This window comes from Pteropus medius, unplaced genomic scaffold, assembly GCF_902729225.1.
Source record: "Pteropus medius unplaced genomic scaffold, Ma_sr-lr_union100, whole genome shotgun sequence".
Classification (NCBI taxonomy): Eukaryota; Metazoa; Chordata; class Mammalia; order Chiroptera; family Pteropodidae; genus Pteropus; species Pteropus medius.
In genome coordinates, this window is record NW_024353909.1 from 796175 (window position 1) to 819507 (window position 23333).

Consider the following 23333-nt stretch of genomic DNA (forward strand, 5'->3'; position numbering starts at 1 on the left):
CACTTCCCAGTCTGTTCTTATTCTACACAACACATATTATCTAACATAATTTATATTTACTTATTTATTTTCCTCGACTCCCTTCCACCCCCACTCTGTGGGATAGAAGGTCCAGGGGTGCAGGGATGTTTGTTTTGTTCAGTATTGTATTTCTAGTGTTTGGCACATAGCCGGCAAATATTAAATGAATGAATGAACTAGCGAACGACCGACAAGGGAGCTACGAAGACAGCAATGTGGTCCAAGTTGCAGGCGGAAGAGCTGACTCTCAATTTCTCTTCTCCTCTCCTCTCCCCCCGCCCCCCGCCCGGAATGCTGAGTGCCCTGGAAGGAGGCGGAAATGAGCGCGCCTAACAGCTCTCCAGCCGAGTGTTTACTTAATTAAGGCCTGTATCCCCAGGCTCATTTGTGTTTAACTGTCCGCCTAATGGCTTCATCTGGCTCCTGGAGGGCGAAGGGGAACCTGCGAGGCGAGGATAGGCAAGGCCACGTGTACATTCTGGGACCTCCCGGGCAAGTCGTGTGCCTGCGCGGGTATCTAATCTCCCCTTCCGCACGGAGAGCGCCCCCTGCAGAAGAGCGAAGAGACCGGGAGGGGGAGTTGAGTTGTTGCTCTGATTTTTCCAGCGCTTTGTTTATCCCCAACTCCCAACCCCCACCTGCGGGGACCCCAGGCCGGATAATCGAGCACTCCGGTGATACCAGATGCCAATTGTTCCCTATACCATGAACCGTGAAATTGAAGTATTACAGCGTTTCTCATTCTCTTAGTTTGGGAAATGTAAGAGTGCTACGGAGGAGAGAAACAGCTTTGGAGGCTGAGGAGGACAAATGAGCCGTATCCTAAAGCAATAATACCAGGAAACATTTGAGCACTTGCTCTATGCCGAGTACTGAGTTTAGCGTTTAAACGTGTTAATTTAATCCTCGTCTATATGTATGAATTTATTTAATCCTAGTACTTTTGATGGCAGATGTCACAATAGCCCTCACTTGATGCATGCAAGACTAACTCAAAGGGGTTATTTCACTTTCCTTAGGCCACAGCGCTAATAAGTGGTGCAACCTGCCTATTAGCAGGCGGTGCGTCCCAGGGCCACTAGAGAGAGACTCCCTGGGTCTCGGCGGAGTCCGTCCCTCCTTTTAGCCACAGGCCTGGTAGTGGGAAAGACAAGGAGGCCGCCAGGTTAGTTTTTGAGGGCCAAAGAATCTATAATTAGAGACTCATTCTCCTCCTCGAACTCCTACATCTGAGCTGGGGAGGAGGAAGGAGAGGGAGAGGCATCAGAGAACAAGAGGGTGGGGAGAGGGCGTGCAGGGTGGAGCGATTGGGTCTAGGGACAGTCTCTGTGCCCACCTGTATGCTGCGAAGGGGAAAGCACTTCAGATCCTCCGCCTGTCACCCAGTAAGCACCGGTGAAGGAGCGCTGTGCCCACGGGAGGCTCAATGGAAGGCTGCTTTACGCAGCACGCAGTTTTTACTCAGATTATATTCAGCATTTCAGACCAATAAAAAGAGCCGCGTTTTAAAAGTGCCTTTATTTAGTTTGAGAAAGTGTTACGTTTTAGCGGGGGTGGCGGGGGGCTGTTGCTGGAGATAATGGGGCTAATAACCACCCCTCTACCTCGCACCCTTTGGCACCACCACGGCTTCAAACTCTAGGACCTTCTCTCTCAGCCTCCATTTGTTTGGCTGTGCATGAGAAGTAATGGTCTTCTGCAAGTTACAGTAGGTTTTATAACGCGGTCCGTTCCACGCGACTCACTGCTACTCACTGCCAGCTTTAGATCCTCCAAGTGCTCGGAGCCGGCTGGCTTGGGAGGTGGAGAAAGAGGCGGGAGGCAAACCCCGCTGCAGTCGGGCGTGGGGCGGACACACCCGCCTCCTTCAAAGCTTTCGGTAACAGCAGTGCCTCAGGAGAACATGAATGCGGCGCCTCTTTCTCTGGCTCAGATGCCTCTCCACTTTTCCAAACTATAGCCGCAAGACAAATATTTTTCTTCGCGTGTTGCGACGGCTGAGGAGTGGGGTGGATTTTTGTGTTTTGTTTTGTTTTGTTTTCTCGGACCCAGAACCCGCAAGACGGGCTGAGTCCCTGCTGGGAGCAGCTCCCGAAAAGACGAAAGAGCACAGGAGGGAGGACTAGAGGGGCTTCGCGGGTGCCTGGACTACGCCAGCCGCGGCCCGACCTGCGAAGGGGCGGGACCTTGCGGCACTGGACCAATCAGCACCTACCTGCGCTCACCTGGCCTCCTCCCGCAGGCTCCCGAGAGCTGCGATGCTCACAGAGGCGCGGAGAGCTTAGCCGAGCACTAGCCTGCGGTAGCGGCAGCCTCTTCACCCACCTCTCTCCAGCCATGGGGCTCCCTAGTGGGTCTCTCGCGTCCCTCCTCCTCTACCTCTTACTCTTACTCCAGGTACCCCATTGCATCGCCTTGCCCGGACGGGAAAGCTCCCTGGAGGGCGGGCGGGGTCCGCATGCGGTGATGGCGTCGGAGTCTGGGAAGCGCGGGCCTGGGCTCCTTGAGGCCACGGTAGCCTGGGAAGCCCTTTCAGGAATCCCGGGATGCTCGTTCAGAGCTGGGCACGCCTGTGACCCAACCTCCCTCTTTCCTCTATCTTCCCTCGGGCACAGGTTTGCTGGCTGCGGTGCGCGGCCTCCGAGTCGTCTCAGACGGGCTTCCGGGGTGCCGAAGTGACCTTGGGGACGGGAGGCGCGGAGTTCGAGCCCGGCCGGGCGCCGGGAAAAGGTAAGAGAAGACCCTCTGGGAGCTCGCCCCGTGCAACCGCAGGGCGCGGGGCGGGTGGAAACCGCACGTGGTCCTCTCAGGTGTTGCCCGCGCGAGGTATACCCAGGCTGGGGCGGGGGGATCCTAGCGCACCCTTAGATATGGGGAAGGCGCATAAAGCATCTCGGGGGTAGGGATGGGTGCGGGTGGCTGATTGGAAGAGTGCATAGCGCCCTCTGACGTTCAGCCCCTCTTGCCTCGGCGCCGTGGCTTACCTTGACTCCCTCCTCTGGGGTGCAGGGCGGCTGAGCTCCTCACTCAGCCGGGATGGGGGAGACTTTCCCCCGCTGGCCCCAGCGGAGGAATGCGCCGTCCACATTCTTCCCCTAGCCCCCGCGCAGGTGTGGGGATGAGCCGTGCCCCGGGCAGCCCCTTCACCCCTCTCGGGCCCCCTTTGTGTACCGTGCTTTGTGTCTCCGACAGACAGACCGGGTCTGTTTCTCTTCTTCGCGCTCCGCTCCCCGCCCCCCTTCTTCCTCGGCGGCTGGAATGCACTCTTAACCCTGCCCTTCCCGGAGGGTCTGCGCCCCTGCAGCCTGCCTGGAAACTGGGTCTGTCACACCTGGGCCGGGGCCAATCGCGCACTGGGGACACCCCCGCCCCTCCAGTGTCTTGGGACTGGAATGTTAGGGCACGTGGGAGAGTGGGGGTTTCAAGTCGGAAGGTCTAGAGCTGCGGGGGCGGTGGATGGGAGATTCAAAGCACGTTTTTGATCTCTCAATTACTTGTTTACCCCCCTGCCAGTTCAGAAACTTGAGGCAATTTTGGTGCGGAGAACCAGTGTGTTATGAGACCCAGGCAGCTGCCAGCTGATGGAGACCTCTTTCCCTTCACACAGGAGTGTGTGTGTGTGTCTGTGTGTCTGTGTGGAGAGGGGTTCTCCACCGGACCAAACTCAAGTTCTTAAAGAGAGGTATAACTCAGGATCCTTGGGCGGGGTTCCAGAGGATTCTTACCACATAAAATTAAGAACTGTATGCATTTTTCTGGGGAGGGGATCTAGGTTTTCCTGGCTTTCAAAACAAGAAATGTTGCCCCCTAGCATTTCCTCAGCCCCCATCAGCTTACCCCTCACCCCAGGTACAAATTCCCACAGCTTGCAGATGTCTTGGGGACAGAATGGCTGTCCTTTGTTTCTTCAAAAGAGGATTGGGGGCCTTGAGTCTGTAGCCTTCTTTTCTTCTTTTCCCAAATAACTCTACAGATTGACAGAAACAATTAACACCCAGGCTAGTCCAGGCTCTTTAAACTCTTGGCTGTAGAGAGCCAAGGAGAGGCATTAGGAAGCCATGCCTCATAAACTTAAAATTCTTGCACATGGGTTTATTACTAACTGGCTAACAAACTGCAGCTCAGCCATCCTGTAAAAATGTTAACTTGGGCAGGGCCCCAAATCCAATTCCGGCTCCCTGAGGAAGCTTTATTGCTAACCAGAGTGCTGCCAAATCTGTACCCCTCCCCCTCATTGTCAAGTTCTCTGACTACAGTCTTAGAAAGCAAGCTATGGCTTTGAGTGTTGTCTGTGCCTTATCTTTCTTACTGAAGCCAGAATTATCAGATTAACTGTCACTTCACTATGCTTGAGGTCGTTGCGGGGAAGCAGTGATCAGGTTTTCGATTTCATGGTCTGGTTGGCAAGTACTTCCAGGTGACATCTTGATTTCATGGTCGGGTTGGCAAGTACTTCCAGGTGACGTCAGGTATTTTAAAGCTTTTGAGAAAATTTCGATTTCTCGGATGTCTAGTTTATGGCTGTGAAAGGGGTAGGTTCATGCCAGGAGCACACCTGGGTTATAAAACAAAGGGTGGGTTCATGTTCTTGGCTAATCTTGAGCCTCCCTGCAATGTGACTGGTTCTAAGAGCAGACTTCCATGAAACAGGCTGCCACCTTTTTTAAGTAAAAGCAGTTTCTGGGCCCAATTGGTTCCAATAAATTGAGATACTCTGATAAATGTTGGTATTTCTCCCCTTAGTCATCAGCTACTGACAACTTTCTACCTCCCTACCTCCACCCCAGTTCCCTGTCCTCAATACACGGGATGGATCTAGCCCTGTTGAAAGGGTTATCCTGAGGGGACATACAAATTCAAGTTTGGCCAAGCAGACAACAGTTTCCATATTGCCAAGGAACAACTGCCTCTGTTGTTCTCCCCTGGGTTATGAATATCACAGGTGTCTATGAAGTTGAGCTCAAAGAAATTATCTGATATAATTAATACCTTGTGTATATGTGCTCTTTCCTCTTCAAAGCACTTCTACAACTCTGAGCTTGCTTTATCCTCCCGACGTTCTCTTGAAGCTGGTAAGATAAATATTAAACAAGTTGAGCTTTTAATCTCAGAGTTAGGACTTCAGAAACCCTGCATCTCAGACCTGCTGGAGGTTTTAAAGGTGAAGAAATGGAGGAAAAGTTTAATGGGTTCAATTTGCTCAGCTAAATAGCTCGTGAGCTTCCTTGAGCTTCATAGACATGACTTTTACCTCTAGGTTTATGCTTAGGACCTGGTACTTAACAGGATGCCCAGTGGGTATTTGCATGAGTCATGACAATCTTGTGAAGGTCTGCCCATTTTACAGATGAAACCTGAGTGGTTGTAGCTTCATCAAATTCATCACTGCAGTGACCAGCTGGGACTTGAATGGAAGTTTCAGACTCTTAAGTTTTCCTGTTAGTTTTTACTATCAGAGAGTGGGAGGTGGATGAAATAAAGTGGGATATTGGTGCACCAAATCCCAGGCACCACCAGCAACCCCCTAAATGCAAGAGCATTTAATCATTTATTCCCATCTATCACAGAGTTTTCCAGAAACATTCTTGTAGAGGAAACTGGCTTGGATACAGTCTGTAAGTGTCCTAGTGATGGGGGCTTGGATCAGGGGAACCTGGGCTTGCCTACACCAAGAGTGGGAGGTTAATGTGGAGGGAGGTAGAACAGAAATGTTCCCCCAGCGCAAGGCTACAGTCTGGGGTCTGCCTACCTTCAAGCGTGGTGGCAATCTGAAGCAATGGCAAAGAAGAGGTGACCTAAAGTGATCTATACATCCTTAACAGTGAACATCTGAGAGAGGCAGCTTAATTACAATAAAAAATTTAGTACTTCATCTGGCCCCTCAGCAGGTTCACCTCACCCTTAGTCAGCGTTTGGGTAAGAGTAAAGCTAACCCTCATTAGCTTTGGTAAGACACTCTAAGTAATAAATCTGACGGAGCATAAATTAATTTCAGTGGTTTTGCTTATTTCAACTTGCGTAAAAATTGTGTCTCGTTTTGGAGCCCTCATTCTGGGCTGTGCTCTCTGTTTCGTTCTTTCAGTAAACATTTAGCATTTATATGTATCAAGCACTGTTCTAGAACTGCAGCTAAAGCAACGAACAAAACTAAGTCCCTGCCATAGGATTTACAGCCTCATATTAGTTTTTTTTTTATGCTTATGACTGCCTTGCAAAGCAGGTGATGGTAACTTCCCCTTAGCTGTAAAATATGGATAAGGAACTTGGTGTGAGGTCATGGGGGGCAGTCAACACTAAGGCCAGGATTTAATCCCAGGGATTCCAAGATCCCTGAAAAATCTGCCTCTGAGGAATGAATCTTTGAGAACTGGGGCTTCAAGCTTGCTTGGCTGCCTTCCTGGCTGAGCAGCAGAAGATGGTTGGTTGTCAAAGCCTGTTGCACATCACTTAGCTGGTGCCTGGGGAGCAAGTCTCAAACCTCTGGTCTCTCTTACCGCCTCCTCACATGGCACTGTTCCTAGGTTACCCAGTGCAGGGTGCCCTTACCTCTTGCTATGTGAGGAAGCATGGCTTATGATGAGTAGTGAGTTTCTGGGGCTGGAAATGTGCTCTGCCCCAAAAAGCTTTTGGAAAGCAATGGAGGAGAATGAGGGAGAGAAGGGCCTCCTCTGCCTGAATCAATTGAGGCTTTGGTTCTGAGACCGAACAGTCTCTATCTAGAGAAATACTGTTATTGAAAAATAACATGTGAAAGAAAAGTGTCCAAATAAGTATACTACTCGAATACCCCTGAAAACACCCATGTACGTAGCACACAGATCCAGAAACAGCATTACCAGCACCTCAGATGCCCCTTCCTTCCCATTCTCTACCTTGCCTCCAAGAAAACCACTATTCTGACTTCTAATACCATAATTTGCCTGTATTTGAACTTTATGTAAAAGACTCATAGGGAATATCCTCTTGGATCTGGCTTCTTTACTGGATATTGTGAACTGCCTGCATAGTTCTGGATGTAGTTGTAGTTATTCTCATTGTCATACAGAAGTCATAATGTGATTGACTATCAACAGTTCTGTTGACAGCATTTGAGGAGTTTCCATTTTTTTTTTTTTTGGCTATAACTACTGGTGCTGCTGTGAACAGTATCGTTCAGGTCTTTTGGTAAACTGTATACCTGATGTGTTAGGTACGTACCTGGGAGCATAATTGCTGGGTTAACTGAGGCTCTCAGTACTGTGGGCAGGTACCGAGAAGTCAGCTTTTCTCTGTCTTGATGTAGCTTTTCTTCTGGATTTAACCACTCCTCTCCCCCAACAGTCTCCTTACCAGGCCCATACCTTCTGGATTCTTGCTTCTCACTTGGCCCTATGCTTAGAGACAACAAATCTTTATTATGTCCTTGGTAACTGTCCTTTGTCTTGGGGGAGAAATCCTTCCCTTTATTTGCCCTTAAACTAATGCTTGTTACTTTCCCTCAAAGTAGAACAGAAATCTGGAAAGGGCCATGAATTTCTTCGGTGAGGTCTTCTTCTTGGGTGAAGATTTTTATCCTGGCCAGTGTGTGGATGGACAGCAGCCTCCTCATGGCCAAGGTGGTCAAGTCTAGATCAGTCCCCAGGCAAATTTAATAGTGAATCCTTCCTTCAGCAAATACTTACTGAGTACCTACTAAGTCCCGGGTACTGTTCTAGTTGCCAGGGGTACGTTAGTGAACAAAACATGAAATATATCCAGGCTTTGTGGGCTACTTACCTGTTAGTGGAGGAAGAAAGACAAGTAATATATTTGTACATGAATATATATTACATGTGTGTGTGTGCCAAGTGGGAGGTGGGGCAGGGAAAATACAGAGTCACATAGGAAGGGCTGCTGACATGTTCTGGGGAGGACCTGGAGAAAGTGGAGGCTTGAACCAGGATGTCCAAGCTGGAGGCTGGGGAAGAGTTTCGCCAAGGAGGTTGGGCCATGAGAGGTGGCAGGAAGTTTCCTGACACGGGAACATCACACAGGTTCCAGGAACTTCGTTATGTGTAGTCTGGCTGGTCCATAGAGTATTGAGTGAGGAGAAGAAGGCGGGGTCCAGCCCAGCTTGGGATTTGTCTCCACAGAGGCAGCAAGGAGTTTGGGAAAGGCAGGAGATATGGCCGAAGTCCCAGTGCCCCCTGGAGGCCATAGTCTCTGAAGTCTCCTTTGGAACCAGGACACTGGGCCCCACCTCCAGCATCCCTTCTCGACCCCCTTCTGGATTTTTCCCAGACCTGAGGATATGGACATTGTCAGCCTCAGTTGTATTTTCTCCCTCGTTTCATTTAGTTACCTGGCATTGTCAGCCCAGGCAACAGGCCTGGTGAGGTAGGTCTTTCCAACAAAACAAAGCACAACCTAAATACCATTTGCCAAGAGCTTACTAAGTTCCAGAAACTACACTATGTACTTTATATAATAAGCCCCTTTAATCCTCCTAATAGCCCCATGAGGAGGGTGGAATAGGTCCGATTTAACTGGATAGGAACCCTAACCTTGTAACTTATAACTTATTCAAGGTCGCCCAGCTAGTAAATTGTGGAGTTAGGGTTTGAACCAAAGTTGGACTCCTAAGTGTGAGGTACTAACCCTTTGGGAGGGTGAGAGAGGGAAAGAGGGTGTGAGCCAAGCTGAAGGAAGATTGGAAATAGTTAACTAACTTCTGATCCAAGAGCTTTGAATTCCTGTCCCCTCCACAGGCCTCTGTTAATCACCAAGAGCTGAAGTTAAGGGGAGGGGTCATTTCTATCTGACTCCTGGCCTGCCTTTTAGGATGTAGTGGGGGAAAGGGAGGGTCCAGATACCCTGCTCAGTAGCAACTGCCTGATAGCAGACAGTCTGCTTCTGGCTGTTTATCCTCTGCCTCTCCTCACCCCACGCCTCCCCAGCATCAAGGACCTCCCCCACTTTGCTCAGAGTGAAGTAGCTTGGTATACTCTGTCCCCCTCCTCTTCCTCTAGCCGAATCTGGGCACTCCTGTGGTTCTGGGTTACCTAGAACATCAGTGGGCTACGAATTCCTCAAGCTGACAGAATCCCCTCTGGGCTGCAGTGGCCATGGTCCTGCTGAACTTTGGGGTCCTAGGGTCTTGCTGCCTGCTCGGTGAACCCAGATTCCTTATCTTGGGAAAGAAAGCCAAATGAATGCCTTTTTTTCTCCCTTTACCCTATCTTTGAACTCAAAGCCAGGGCCACAAGCCAGGAAGTGGGAGGACTGGTAGCTGCTTCCCCTACATGAGAGCCTCCGGGCTACACAGAACCCTAGGGAGGAGAGAGCTGTTCTCCCTCAGGACTCGTAAGCATCTCAAGGGCTAGATGGGGAGATGAGGCTGAGGAGGCACCATCCCAGGCTTTCCTCTTCCCCCTCAATCTCAGTAACCCCACTTTTGCTTATCTAAGAGCATAGAAGATGAGTTCGAAATTCTCTCTCCCTTACCAAGCAACTTTAAACCTGTGTTGGAGACTAGAAGTAGGTTGATCTTGCCCAGGGGTTCCGACCTCTGGGTCTCGCATTACCTTTAGGAAGTCTTTGCTCACCCAGAACTGTGTACTTTTCTGAGACTATTCTTCCCCCAAATTTGGGAACCATAATGTATTCCTTACTCTCCCTCACCCCCCAGTTCAGGTCCATTCAGAAGTTCTTCAGACTCTTGTCCAACCCAGCAGTGTGGACTGGCCCGACGGCATAACACCTGGGCACAGGCAAGGGAAAATGGGGTTAGAGGCCTGCTTTCTGATCCCAGACTATGTGGCCTGAGGCAGGTTACTCTGGTCCCAGATCCTCAGCCTTGAGTCTCTAATTGTCCTTTGTCGGGAAGTGCCTCCACGGCCCTGGAGCTACGAGAAGGTGGACTGCTAATTCAATTTAGAGCGCAGGGCTGGAGGGCTCTTCCACCATCCTGGTGTCTTGCTGAAGGCTGGCTGCTTTCTCACAACGAGCCCCATCTTGTTGTAGCTTCAGGCAGGGAGAAAAGACAGCTACCTGTGGACTCTCCACACACAAGCCAGAACAGGACGCCAAGCCCACACCCGCCCTCTCCTGTGGAGTCGGCTTCAGCTGGGGCTTGCCACCAAGGCTTTAAGACCTGTTATTTTCTTGTCTTTTATGGTCTTTTTCCGCTTACAGAATTCTGCATTCCCCAACTGGGACTCAACCACACTTCAACTGGTGTGCTCCTGCCTTTGGCCTCTGCCTCAGTAATTTGCAAGCTTGACTAAGTATCAAAGTTGCCTAGGGTGCTTTTAATTTTTATCATACTCTCCTCCATTTATACTATTTTATACTGTTTATGTAGGTTTGGGCTGGTTGGTTGGGATTTGACATTAATACATGAATATATGTTCACTGTAAAAACCATGTTTTTCAGTCAAATATACAGCTTGTTTAATCACCATGACATCCCTTGAAGTAGGTACTTTTGTTATCCCGATTTTACAGATGAGGAAACTGAGGCCAGAGAGGTTAATTTAAGCTGCCCCAAATATTCTGGTGAATATCAGAGCTTGGATTTAAATCTAAACAGCTTGAGTTTTAACTCCACTGCCTCTCAGTAGAAGCAGATCAGAAGTAAGCACATGAAAGTTCCTCTCTTCCTTAGTTCTACTCCCTAAGGATAAGCATAGTTAATGGCTTAATGTGAATCCTTATAGACCTTCTTCTTTATGAAAAACTTATGAATGCATACAAGAATTTTTAAAACAAGAGTTGGACTTTATGCCTACAAACGTTATTTTACAACTTGTTTTTTTAACTTACTGAATCAGGCCTCTTTCCAGACTGCTAACTATCTCATTCTTTAACAGCTCCATGGTCCTCTACATGGTAGATAAACCAAGATTTATGTAGCCGATCCCTATTTTTATCTTTAAAGATGTAGCAGTGGGGAGGAGATAACATAGAAATTGTAAAGTGTTTGGAGTTTTAGAAATCTATCAGGAATCACCTTTTTAGGAAAGACTCGTGTAGAAAAAGGATCAAATGAATTTTTCATCTTAACCCCATTTAGATAAATTACGCTTTTATGTTTGAATAATACCTTCAAGACAGGCTTTGCTGTAAGCTTAATAAGCTTACTATACCACTTAAAAATCATTAGTTTTCACACTAACCATTGTTTTATGTCTTAATTATCTGTTTCAAAAGCATTTAAAATGACCAAAAAGAAAAATTCTAAATTGCATAACTTGGAAGTACATTATCACATTTATTAGCACTTTCATTATTTTTCTTGAGTGTTGAGAGCTTGAGAATGTGACAAAGCAAAAATACATTTTTTTCTCTCAAGATTTCTTTAGATTTCAAAAGCTAGTTAGCAAGCATTGTACTGAATAAACGTTGATTTCCATTCTTAAAGAGGATACTCATTTCTGGTCTTATTTTCCCCCAAGAGGGACTTACGGGTTTTTTCTTAAACCCAAATATTACTGCAATACACAGTCTTGTGCAGCATGGTTGCATCGATGTAAAAGATGCATTCTTGAGAACCTGATAAAGTTCATAACTCCCATGATTCAAGACTTACATTCTCATATGAACGAACATGTGTGAAGTGTGTGTGTGCGGAGTGAGGGAGCTAGGGGGATGCTTAAAATTCACTGGTCTCTCCAGTTTTGAAATTATGTGACTTTTTATACTTTTTCCTCGTTTGGAGATTTGCATCTCTTCAAACTCTGCATACAAAGTGAAACTTAATATTTATGGCACCATTTCACATTTCTATAATTGAAATCTGCATAAAATATAACTATTATAATGTAGAGAGGGTCTGATCTAGAGTTCCAGCGCCACTATGCTTGGGTTAAATTGTCTACTTACTAATTGTGGAAACGGGTGTGTTGCTTAACCTCTATGCCTCAGTTTTCTCATCTATAAAGTAGAGATGATAATGGTGATTTCATAAGGCTATAGTGAGGATTAAATAGTGTATGAAAAAGCATGAAGTAAATAAATGTTAGGTGTCCGTGGTGGTAATAATAGTATTGTTACAGCTGGACAAGTTTGTACACATATTTCTTTAGAATGCATTCCTAGAAGCAAAATTGCTGGGTCAAAGGACTTTCATAGTTCATTGAACCCCTACTTTGTATCGGGCACTGTGCTAAGTGCTAAGTGTTGAGATGCAGTGATGAGCAAATTCTAACACAGTCTTTGCCTTTGGGCATGATAGAGACTAGAAAGGGAGATAGGTGATTAGATAATAACAAGTAAACATAATTACAAATTGTAATGAATTCTATGGAAGGAATTTACATAAAGCTAGGAGAGTTTTTTAACAGGGGAAACTGATCTATTTTGGGAGGGTTGAGGGAAAGTTTCTCTGAGAAAGTAACTTTTAGATTTGGATCTGAAAGGTGTTAGGAGTTACCTGGGTAAAATTGGAGTGGGAATATAGGAAGACGCTGTTCTAGATAGAAGCAGCAGCATTTACAAAGGTCCGATGATGGAGAGATTGTGATGCGTTTAAAAAGAGAGCTAATATGGCTAGACAGTAGAGATAGGGATTGAGCACATTATTTTGTTTTTTATCCTTAACACAATGTCATGTCATTGAGTTTGAACAAGGAACCGATCTTATTTCATTTTCTCAAATGTATCATCTGTTGCATTTTTAAAAGATTTCTTTTTAAAAGGGAGATTTTTGCACTCACTTAGGCTAAAAATGATGTAGTATGTACCAAATAGTGGGGGTCGAGATGGAGAGGCATGAGTCTTGGTGATTGACTGGGAGAGGGGGTATCTGAGGGAGAAATGGTCTAGGAAGATGAGGCCAACTAACCATGTGCCAGGCACTGAGCTAAATATTAACTCATTTAACTGAGGTAGATATTGTTAGCATCGTTCCCATTTTATAGGTGAGGAAACAAACTTCCCCAAACTCAGTGGTGGAACCAAAATTTGAGCCCAAGTACTCTGGGCTGCTTCTGAGATCCAGATTTGGGGTTTGAGTAACAGAGTGCTTTATATGCCATTCACTGAAAACGAAAAAGGCTCATATTTAGGCTAAGAATAAAGACGATTATAAACTTCTTCTTTTTTTTTTTTTAATTTCCAAAATTCTTTAATTGATAAGCTTAGTACCCAGCAACTTTAAAACCACACTAATAAAAACAGCAACTCACATTGACCAAAGGTAAGATTATAGAACAGAAATAGTACTGACTTCGCTTACTAATCTGACAAGTAGAGAAAGACCAGGTCTGTTTTTCTTTCTCTGGCATGATTTCTCTTACATTGCTGGATTTGAGAGAGGTAATTTGGCAGTTCAGTGGTATCTGATACCAGTGTGATATATACCTAGTAAAGAGCAATGATGGGTGAAGTCCTTACTCTTTAATGTTCTGTGAGCTTTCAAGTTAGTTGTTGGTTTGTTTGTTTATGCCTACAGTACCTGGTATTCCTAGGGGTGGTCTCCCATTCAAGTACTAACAAGACCCAGCCCTGCTTAGCTTCCGAGATCAGACAAGATCAGGCACGTTCAGGGTGGCCTGGCCATAGACAGTTGTTTCTATTTAAATAAAAGGAAAGATATAAAGAACCAGGTTATTCCAAACAATTTTGTGAAAGTAAGGGCAGGTAAAAAAAGACTTAAGGAGAAAGAGGGAAGGGAAGCTTCTTGGGCTTGACACCATTTGCAAGGTCACAACAAACACCCCAACAAAGGGCAAATCTTTTCTTAGTCAGTACTAGATAATTGTTTGGAACATATATGTGCTGAGGCTTGGATTGGGGTTCTGCTTGAGAAAGCATCTGTTCTCAGACACCTCAGCATAAATCCTTCCTATGATCTTCTCCGGGTAACCACATTGAATCCCAGTCTCATTTAGACTCAAAATAGCGAGCTACCTGGTCTACCTTGCACTGGTTCCAGCTTAACTGGTCCAGCCTTGGGAGAGTAAAGGACTTAGGTCAGCTGGTAACAGTCAGGTCTCGTTCATAAGCTGGAGGGCCCATTCCTTCTCTTGGTAGATGGGGTATGAGCTGATCTGAGAAATGACCTTGGCATTTGATAAGTTAAATTTTTCTGAAATGTCAGTGAGAGATTCTCTGTCTTTCTGGAACTGTGGGTTCATCAACCTTTCTCTTAAGTCCAGAAATCTATATCACTTTCTGTACCAGATTCTGATTCACTGATACTGACTCATGTGTCACTAAAACTTCCCCACCTGGCTTCCTAGTAGCCCCTTTCTCTTCATCACTGGCTTTTGGAGTCTTTGGGAAACCTCTGAGACTGTTTCTGAAGTGACATTACTTTCTGCACGTGTGTACTGTAGTTGCACAGGTAGAACAGGTCTGGGGTTACTGAAGCTGTGCTGTAGGAATCGTATTTGATAGACTGGCCTTCTCACCTGATATCTCCCTAACGCTGCCCTGCACAGATATGGGTGAAAACTATAGCAGCCAGTAACATTTGTTTTTCTGGATCCATTAAATGAATATTCTGAAGTGCCCTCAAACAGCCATATCAATTTACCTACTTACAAGAAATAAATGAGAGAATCAAGAACTTTAAAAAAAACCAATGAACTGCCTTCCCCTCTACCTCTAGATATTGATCGAGTAGAAGGGATGGGTGGGCTGGAAGCAAGGAGTCTGGATTTTTTTAAAAGTCTCTCAGTAATTTTATCAGTTATGTTTGGGAACCATTACTCTGTGATATGAAGGCCACTGAAGAGCTAAATGTATCTCTTTGAGAGAGGATCTAAAACAAAGGAATAAACTGTTGAGATGTGAATGAAAGAAGCATGGTATTTTGAATTTGATTTCCAATGCTTGCTTCTATGGCACTGATCCTTTTTTTATTCATTCATTAATTCAGTCATTCATCCATTTATAGCTTTCTGCTCACATCAGGATTCTGGATGACCCGTTCTTTGGTTTTGCTTTTTACATCACTGTCCCTGGTTTTTAATACTTAATTGTGCTTTAAAAAAGCACAACATATCTTGTTTGGCCCTAACCAGAGCCTGGGTATGTGTGTGTGTATTTCCATTTTAGAGAATGGAAATTAATAAGGGCTTACATTTGTTGAACGCTCACTCTTACATGGGTTAAATATGAAAGGACTTGCTCAAGGATGCAGGGCCAATGGCAACTTTTACCTGCCAGCCCCTTAATTGCTCTCCTAGGTTGATCACTGGAATCTCTGTTCTGCTGTGGTCCTTGAGGGTAGGAACCAGTGAGCCACACAGCACACCTCATGCTGAGCTTTGAGTGAGCCGGGCTCCAAACACCTAGGGTGCTATAGAGTATAACCCAGTTGGGATTCTCTCTGGGGATTTTAAGAGAGGATCCAGCTCCCAAGGGTAAGGAGGAATCTGGGTAATGCAGCTCTTTCCAAAGAGCTTTCTGGAGAGGCAAGACTAACTCCTCTAGAAAGAATTTTTTTTTTCTTGTCAACAACGTGGGGTTACCACATAACTCTTCTAACCAGAGGAGGGAAAAATCATAACATCTCATTTTAACTGCAAACGTTTACTGTGGAAAACCTGGAAAATAAGCAAAATGGAGGTCATCACCCATAAAGGACCTTTATCTTTTCAAATGAACATTTTCCATAGATCTTCCAGGTCCACTTCCCTAACCAAGTCTTCACTGAGGGTGTCCGATCTGAGGTAGAAGACCCCAGTCCCATTGCTTTGCTGCTCTGCAGCTCGCCCTCCGGCCCTGCTTCCCTAACAATCCAGCTTCATCTTATACTTCTGTGGGTTGGAGCGGGGTCCATGCCGAGGGCCTCCAATGCCCTGTTGGCCCCATTTGCGAGAAGATCCAGGTTGAACAGTGCGTAGGTGGGGGCAGGTATAGGCACACACTCACAGGGTCAGGCTGTCATACAGCAGCTGGTCATCTCTGTAAAGCCACTGCTGCGCTGGCGGCCACTATAGAATGCCTTCCATCAAGTGCTTCAGCTCCAGCATGATGCTCAACTCCTTGGCCTCCCTGGAGATCATGATCTTGTGACAAATCATCATGAACACTTCCAGGGCAGTGGGTCTGCTTACTCGCCTCTTGGCTTTTGGGAAGAAGAGTCTAGCTTCTCAGAGGGCACCAAGCGGCTCTGGCAGGGCACGTGGAGCTTCTTTGAGCGATTTACCTCCCGGCATGCCTTGGGGTGACTCCTGGGGCATTCAAATCGGGCCTTGAGCCCTTTGGCTCCTGATATGCCTCATGGCCTCGCCTCATTGGCCTGCTCCAGCTGGTCCTGCTCGCCTGCCACCAGCCTGGGTTTCTTTTGCTTGGAAGAACATTTGGTTCTGGGGGACAGCTAGTCTGCCTTGCTGCAGCCAAGGCTCAGCCATATCTGTCTGCCTGTCTGTCTGTCCCTGTCCTCCTCCCTCTCCTTCTCCCTCTCCCCCTATCTCTCAAGAATAAAAATATTAATACTTTATGTTATAATTGTCAGGAGCAGGCTATAAACTATAAATGGCTGTTTCGTGACCTGTTTCTCCCCCCAACCCCCAGCAGAGCACTGTTTTTCCTTGAAAGGTTTTCTTTTATGCTATTTAAGGCTATGAATTAGACATTTGAGCAACTCATAGCACACATAATTAAGAAGTCTGTGGAAAATTAAGTCGTCGAGGCTTTTTCTTATACTATTTAAGCAACAGTCATGAATATCCTTGCAGTTATGGTTTTGTCATATCTGGGGTGATTTCCGGCACATTTCTGGGTCAAAGGGCTTGTGTAAGGCTTAACTGCCAGGAAAGTTGAGCCCATATACATTCCCCCATCATCTAACAATATATAGCAGCACCCATTTCCCAAATATTCCTCAATACTTGCCCTTTTCATCTGTATTTCTTAGTAAGTGAACCTTTTTTTTATGTAGTCTTATTCAGAAAAACACCAGAATCTTCTTTCAAGGCACTTCCATGTGCTTTCCCCTTGTACCTTCCTATCCCAATCCCTAACAGAGGGTAGCAATAGCAGTAAGGACAGATTTGTTTGCTTAATGATCTAGATTATGTCCCTAACCAGGCTTGATGGAGGTTTCTTTGGCAGTCTCTCCCCATCCCCCATCAACTGCCCTTTGGGGCAGCACTTTGAGACACTCTTCCCTTCTAGTCAAAATGCCCAAAGATCAGTAGGGAAACTGGCTAAGATTGATCACTCGAAAGACATTTATCCCCAGAGAGATGGGTTGTTTTATTTTGCTAAAACATGCAGTAAGGTTGGACACTGGGGCTGTGTAGTACCTCCATCATGGCTGAGAAGACATGCTCCTGACCTTCAAGGTGTTTCTTGAGAGTTTGGAGGTATTGAAGCAATTCCAACCTAAAAGCAGGCCTGGAATGAGCTCTCAGCCCCGTATCCATCAGTTTTTAAAAGTCTATTTAAAAGGCTTTCTTTTTGCAACAGCTCTAGTACCCCAGGGACTTAACTCTTACCCATGTTTTATTATAGTGGTACCAGTTTGGGATCTGAAGCTAGGTTTGGCAGGGTGGTCTTTAGAGAGGAGCTTTTAGCATGGGCCAGAGACTCCTAGTTCTACTGGATGTGTTTCTATCTAGGACAGATACACAGAGCTCTCGTTTTAAAAATTAACTTCTCTAGACGCAGTCTCAGGCTACTAACTCCCTTCCCCAACAGTATTCTAGGAATTGTGTATTTAGGTTCGGTGCTGAAAGCTATCAACTTATACTGGTATAAATACCTACCTTTTCCCCCTGGTTCACTGACTTTGTGATTCAGAATCTCTGTGGGAGAAACAGTCTGAAGCAGCCAAATGACTTTAAGGCCCCAGATGGGTATGGAAGTAAAAGCTATGTTTAGATCTGTTTTCCAGCCTTAAGATCTGAACTGTTGCCCTATGTGCTCATCAGAGCTTACCAACTTGCCCCAGAGTTTGATGCAAGCCCATTCATGCCTCCATGACTTGGCCTAAATTCGTGGCCTTGTGGAGTAGGCCACAGTCGGGAATAGGAATCAGCTTACTTCACTAGGTGTCGGAAGGTGGGGTGGAAGAGGAATGAGTGATGATGAGAGGTCTGGTTTTAGATCCATTTCATTTTGAAACTGGTGGTACAAACCATTGGTGCCAGGAAGCCTCTGGGAGGAAGTTGTAATGATCTGCTTCAGGGTTTACCGTTTACCAGTCTGTGACTCATGGCTGGTGGAGAAAACTGCTCATGTTCCTACAGGTGCCTCAACAATCTTCCCTGGGCAGGTCAGCTTGTCCTGTCCATGAGGCCTGCCTTCCCCAGTAAACCTCAGAGTACCCCAACAAAACAGTCCTCTTCGAATGCAGACTGAGCCAGCTCCCTGTTATGCTCTTTGGTCCTGTTTATTCCTCCCTTTGGTGCTTCATCCCTCAGGTAAAGCATATGGCTGTAGCTGAGTCCTTACCCACTTCGGGAGACAGTTTCTGTATGGTCTAGAGAGGCCCAGACTTGGAGGCAGAACCTTTTGTTGAAGGCTTACTCTGAGCCATCCATACACAGTGCTTGGTGCTGTGTGAATATTATCCCTTTTAACTTCCCAAAAACCTTATGAGTAGGTATTGTTATTATCATTTTCCAAATGAGGGAACAGTTTCTATATGCTCACGCGGTGTAGATTTGAACACAAGTTTTTCAGACTCCAAATCCCGTATTCATCACTTACCTGCCTTTAATATTTGAAATCTGGTCCTGCTGCTTCCTCTTCGTGGGGCCTTGTATACTTACCTCTCCAAAGCTGCTTCTTTTGGCACTTCAACTCCTCTGGCTTCTTGAGTTGTCAGAATCGGGTCGGTAATGTCCACCTTGCGGGTTATTTCTTGAGGATTTGGATAGGAAAACACTTAGCTGGGTGTCTCAGGTTTTTGAAGCTTGTTGCTGCCTGTCTGACTCATACACTTTGGTTGTATTCTGCATCCAGGTGAATGCAAGTTAGAGCTGATGGGGTCAGGCACTCTGGTATGACTGGAATAATGCAGTCTGCGTGGGAGGCATGACTATTGGCTTCTTAATTGTTGGCACTGTCTCCTCTAAAATAGATGGACAGCCCAAATACAGTGCTGCAAATATTTGGAACCATACAATAATGGCAGTGTGCCAGCAAACAGAGTAGTGAAGTGCGTTGTGCATTCTGAGAGGGTGGGTAGATTTTGTAGACAGCATAAAGAGGGTTTCTGGGTTCCTGGCAGCTTTTAGAGTTTGGGGAATTAGAGCTTCTGAGCAATAAGGGAGTCAATCCATTAGCCTCCTGCTGGGTGACCTGGTAGGAGAGGACTGGAGGGCTCATGGAGAGTCTCTCATTAAGGGAAATCTCGGACAGGCTTATCAGGCCAGACCTCTGCTGGCTGAAGACCTTCCCTTAGGAAGACGGCAGTTTTAAGAATGGAAAAAGTGACTTAATTTTTTATTGGTGTTTGAATAATTAATGCATTCATGTGGGTCGGAATTCAGGAGGGTACACACTAAAAATTATCCTTGTTCCTTAGCTGCTGATTTCTCCACCCATAAGCCCAGTTTTTTGGCCTACTAGGTATTTTTCAAATACAACTTAAAAATACAAATGTTAGCATATGAGCAGAGACTACATTGCTCTATATCTTTTTATTTATTTATTTATTTATTTATTTATTTATTTATTTATTTTTCATGGACACATTTTTTTATTCGTCTGCTTAGAGCTACCTGGCCGTCCCTATGCGTTCAAACGTCTGCCGCAGTGAGAACGTCTAGGCACCTAGTAGACCCCCCCAGGAGAGGGTGGATGCTGTTATGGTGTCTATATCTTTTTATTTTTAATTAACAATATGTCTTAGAGATCTTTCCATATCGATACATAGAAGCTTCCTCATCTTTTATGCTTTTTATGGCTGCATAGTGTTCTCTTGTATAGATGGTATCATAACACAAAGTTAACCATGTATGGAAGGACATTTAGGTTTTCTAGACTTCTGCTATTACAATCAATGCATTGTTGGTTAGTTTGCTAGACAGATTGTGGACAGGAAGCAATATCCTATAAAACTTTAAAGGTACTGGGAGACACTTTTGTTCCCCGTTGCATCCCTAGTGTCTAAAAGAATGTTGGGCACGTAGGAGACATTTAATGAGTTCTTAAATGAATGCTATGTTGAAGAACCTGGTTTTAGAATGTGACCACCCTGGATTCTAAGTCTGCTCACTACCTGTGTGACCTTGGGCATCTTCCCTGAACTCCAGTTTCCTTGTGTGGTATTAAGAGTCTGTATATGGTCCTGGGGTTTACAAATGTGTATTTTGGGGTTCTGTCTTATGCAATATTCAAGATGGCTCTGTGAAGTCTAATTTTCATCTTCCAAATGAGAAAAACTAAATTCCTAATAAATCAAATTCTGTATCAACATATTGATGTTTCTAACCAAAAGAGTTGTAAGGGACCTTTGCATGCAAGCTTAACACAGCTTTAAGCAACACTGAATCACCTAGTGAGTTTAGGTATTCCCTTTAAGCTTTTCTTATTCTTCCTATTACATCAAAGAGAAAGTATGTGTGGTCCTACTATTCTTGAATACTGTCTCGAATAACATGCTTCACTCCTTTCAAGTCAAGGGAAGGCAGGCCTCAGCTTAAAGCTTCAGTAAACAATTCCGGGCCCAGAGAATTCACATGCTTTTACCCAGGGTCACTCACCAGGTTAATGTCAGAGCCTGCATAAGAATGGGGCCTCTGTCTTAATGCATTCTGTCAGTCCCTTATACTTATTCTCATTTAATCCTCACAACAACTCTCTCTAAAAGAGCTACTATTATTATCCCCAAGTCTAGCACTTTTCTCCAAATATCACACTGCCTCACTGGGCACCAAAAATCAATCTCTGCTATTTCAACAGATGGAGAAGAACAAGTCATGGGAGGTGGGGCGGAGAGAACAAACAAAACAAAACAAAACTGGGGTATATCAGAAAGACGATATAACCATAGTGGTTTAAAAAAGCGACTCAGGCTGTGGACAGCCTAGGTACCACTTAGAGCTCTTCCATTTCCCTAGCTATATGTAACTTTGGTGTTTAATTCATTTGACCTCTCAGTTTCCCAATCTAGAAAACAGGTATTAAAATCAACTTCATATAGGGTGCTTGGTGAAGATTAAGTAAGAAAGTACATGAATGTCAGCTGTTGATAGTAATTCATGAGGGGAGGGATTCCTGACTTGAGATTGGTGAGCATTGTATTAGTTTGCTATGGCTGCTGTAGCAGAGTAACATGGACTGAGGGGCTTAAACAACAGAAATTTATTTTCTCACAATTCTGGAGGCTAACAATCCAAGATCAAGGTGTCAGCAGAGCTGGTGTCTTTCAAGGCCCCTCTCCTTAGTTTGTAGTTTCTCCCTAGGTCTTTACATAGTCTTCCTTCTGTAACATCAGTGTCCAGATTTCCTCCACTTATAAAGACATTACTTATACTGGATTAGGGCCCACCCTGACCTCATTTTTAACTTAATCATCTCTTTAAAGGCCCTATCTCCAAATAGTCACATTCTAAGGTACTAGGGGTTAAGATTTCAACATATGAGTTCGAGGGAGCCTTGGGCGGTGGGGGCAGTGTCACAGTTCCTGATAAGAGATTCATGGTGAGAAAAAACTTAGACCTATCAAAAAAAAAAAAAAAAGGGAAAAGAAAGAAAAAAGAAATTTCTGGTAACCCCAATCATTAGGAAAGCAGATTTCCTTCCAGTCTTTTTTTTCTGTGCCTCATTACATATACTATATATGCAGTTCTGCATTCTGTGTATTTTGTTTTTCTCCATCACAAAAAAACTTCCCTAGAAAATTATAAAACTCTACTAAATATTTTGCATAGCTGGATCAATAATCCATGGAGTGCTCCATAGATTAACTCTTGCCCTATATTAAGATGATTTAACCTTTGCCACATGTCATTCCTGGTTCTTTTAGCCCTAAAGCAAAGCAAGATTCCTCAGAAGATGAGACTATAAAGCTGTGTGTTGGAAGTAAAGGGTAGGTTCTCCCTGGGGATACCGCTGACCTCTGGGACCCCCTGGAGCTGAATCAGGCCTAGATCCCTCTTTCCTCTCCTCCCACTAGCCCAGCATGTCACAGCCCATGACTCCAGTGGGGATGTCGTCAAGGAGGCAGCTCTGGTTTCTATGCCATCTTCTCTTTCTCATGGGCACATTCCAGCCTTTCCACAAATGATCCTGCCTTTATGCGAGAGCTCTTGGGCTCCGGGGAGCTGGCGCTGGGCTCTGGAGAGCAGAAGACAGCTCTGTATGCTTTTAAGCTCCCTTTTGTCCCTTTCTATTCACTAACCCCTCTCCCCAAAAGATGGCTAGAGTCTTAACTTCTTTCACCTTGCTGAATTTTGCCTGTTTTTGAACTTTGTGTCATTGCAATCATACATATGTTCTCTCTTGCATCTAGTTTTTATTATGCAACCATGTGTTTGTAAGTTTCATCCATGTTGTCACATGTCATGGTAGTTGATTCACTTTACTATGTGAATATACCACGATGTTTTCTATCTATTCTACCTTGGTGGACATTGGGACTGTTTCCAGTTTTTAGCTATATATAAACAGTGCTTCTGTGACTATTATAATACGTGTCTTTTGGTCTATGTATTTTTGTTGGGTCTATACCTCAAAGTGGAATTGCTGGGTCTTGGGGAATGTGTATATTTAGCTTCAGTAAATACTGCCTAACAATTTCTCCAAATATCTCATTTTATACTCCCACATCAAACTTCTACATTTTTTTTTATTGAGATAAAATATGCATAACATGAAATTGACCATTTTAACCATTTTAAAGTAAACAATTCAGTGGTATTAAATACATAATGTTGTGCAACCATCACCACTATTCCATCTCCAGAACTTTTTCATCATCCCATACAGAACTCTGTACCTATTAAACAATAACTCCCCATTTCCCTCACCCCCTGGTAACTTCTATTTTACTTTCTGTCTATTAATTTCACTACTTTAGGTACCTCATATAAGTGGAATCATGCAGTATTTGTCCTTTCGTGACTGGCTCATTTCACCTAGCATAATGTTGTCAAGGTTTATCTATCTATGTGTCAAAACTTTATTCCTTTTTAAAAACTGAATAAATATACCATTGTGTGTATAGACCACATTTTGTTTATTCATCCCTTGATGGACACTTGGGTTTCTACCTTTTGGCTATTGTGAATAATAATGCTATGAAAACTTGTGTACAGTATCTGTTTTCAGTTATTTGGCTATATACCTAGAAGTGAAATTTCTGGATCCTATGATAATCCTTTGTTTACCTTTTGAGAAACCTTCAAACTTTTCACAGCCGCTGTACCATTTCACATTCCCAGTGC

The 23333-nt window shown here is 44.9% G+C and overlaps 1 protein-coding gene, 1 long non-coding RNA gene and 2 pseudogenes across 2 annotated transcripts in view; 1 reads left to right on the top strand and 3 right to left on the bottom strand.

Moving 5' to 3' along the window:
• Positions 1-1520: 1520 nt before the first annotated feature.
• Positions 1521-3185, bottom strand: LOC120593959 (uncharacterized). Its single transcript, XR_005650471.1, has 2 exons — positions 3006-3185; positions 1521-2701 (listed from the first exon to the last, which is right to left on the bottom strand). It is a non-coding gene; the product is annotated as an uncharacterized LOC120593959 (long non-coding RNA).
• Positions 2288-23333, top strand: part of CDH3 (cadherin 3) — a 39618-nt gene continuing 18572 nt past the window's right edge. Inside the window, exons 1-2 of the mRNA XM_039852013.1 lie at positions 2288-2418; positions 2637-2751. Coding sequence (XP_039707947.1) covers positions 2359-2418; positions 2637-2751 — 175 coding nt within the window. The 5' untranslated portion in view covers positions 2288-2358. The remainder of the gene's footprint in view (positions 2419-2636; positions 2752-23333) is intronic.
• Positions 13424-13544, bottom strand: LOC120594031 (uncharacterized; annotated as a pseudogene).
• On the bottom strand, positions 13633-14505 carry LOC120593958 (hydrolethalus syndrome protein 1-like; annotated as a pseudogene).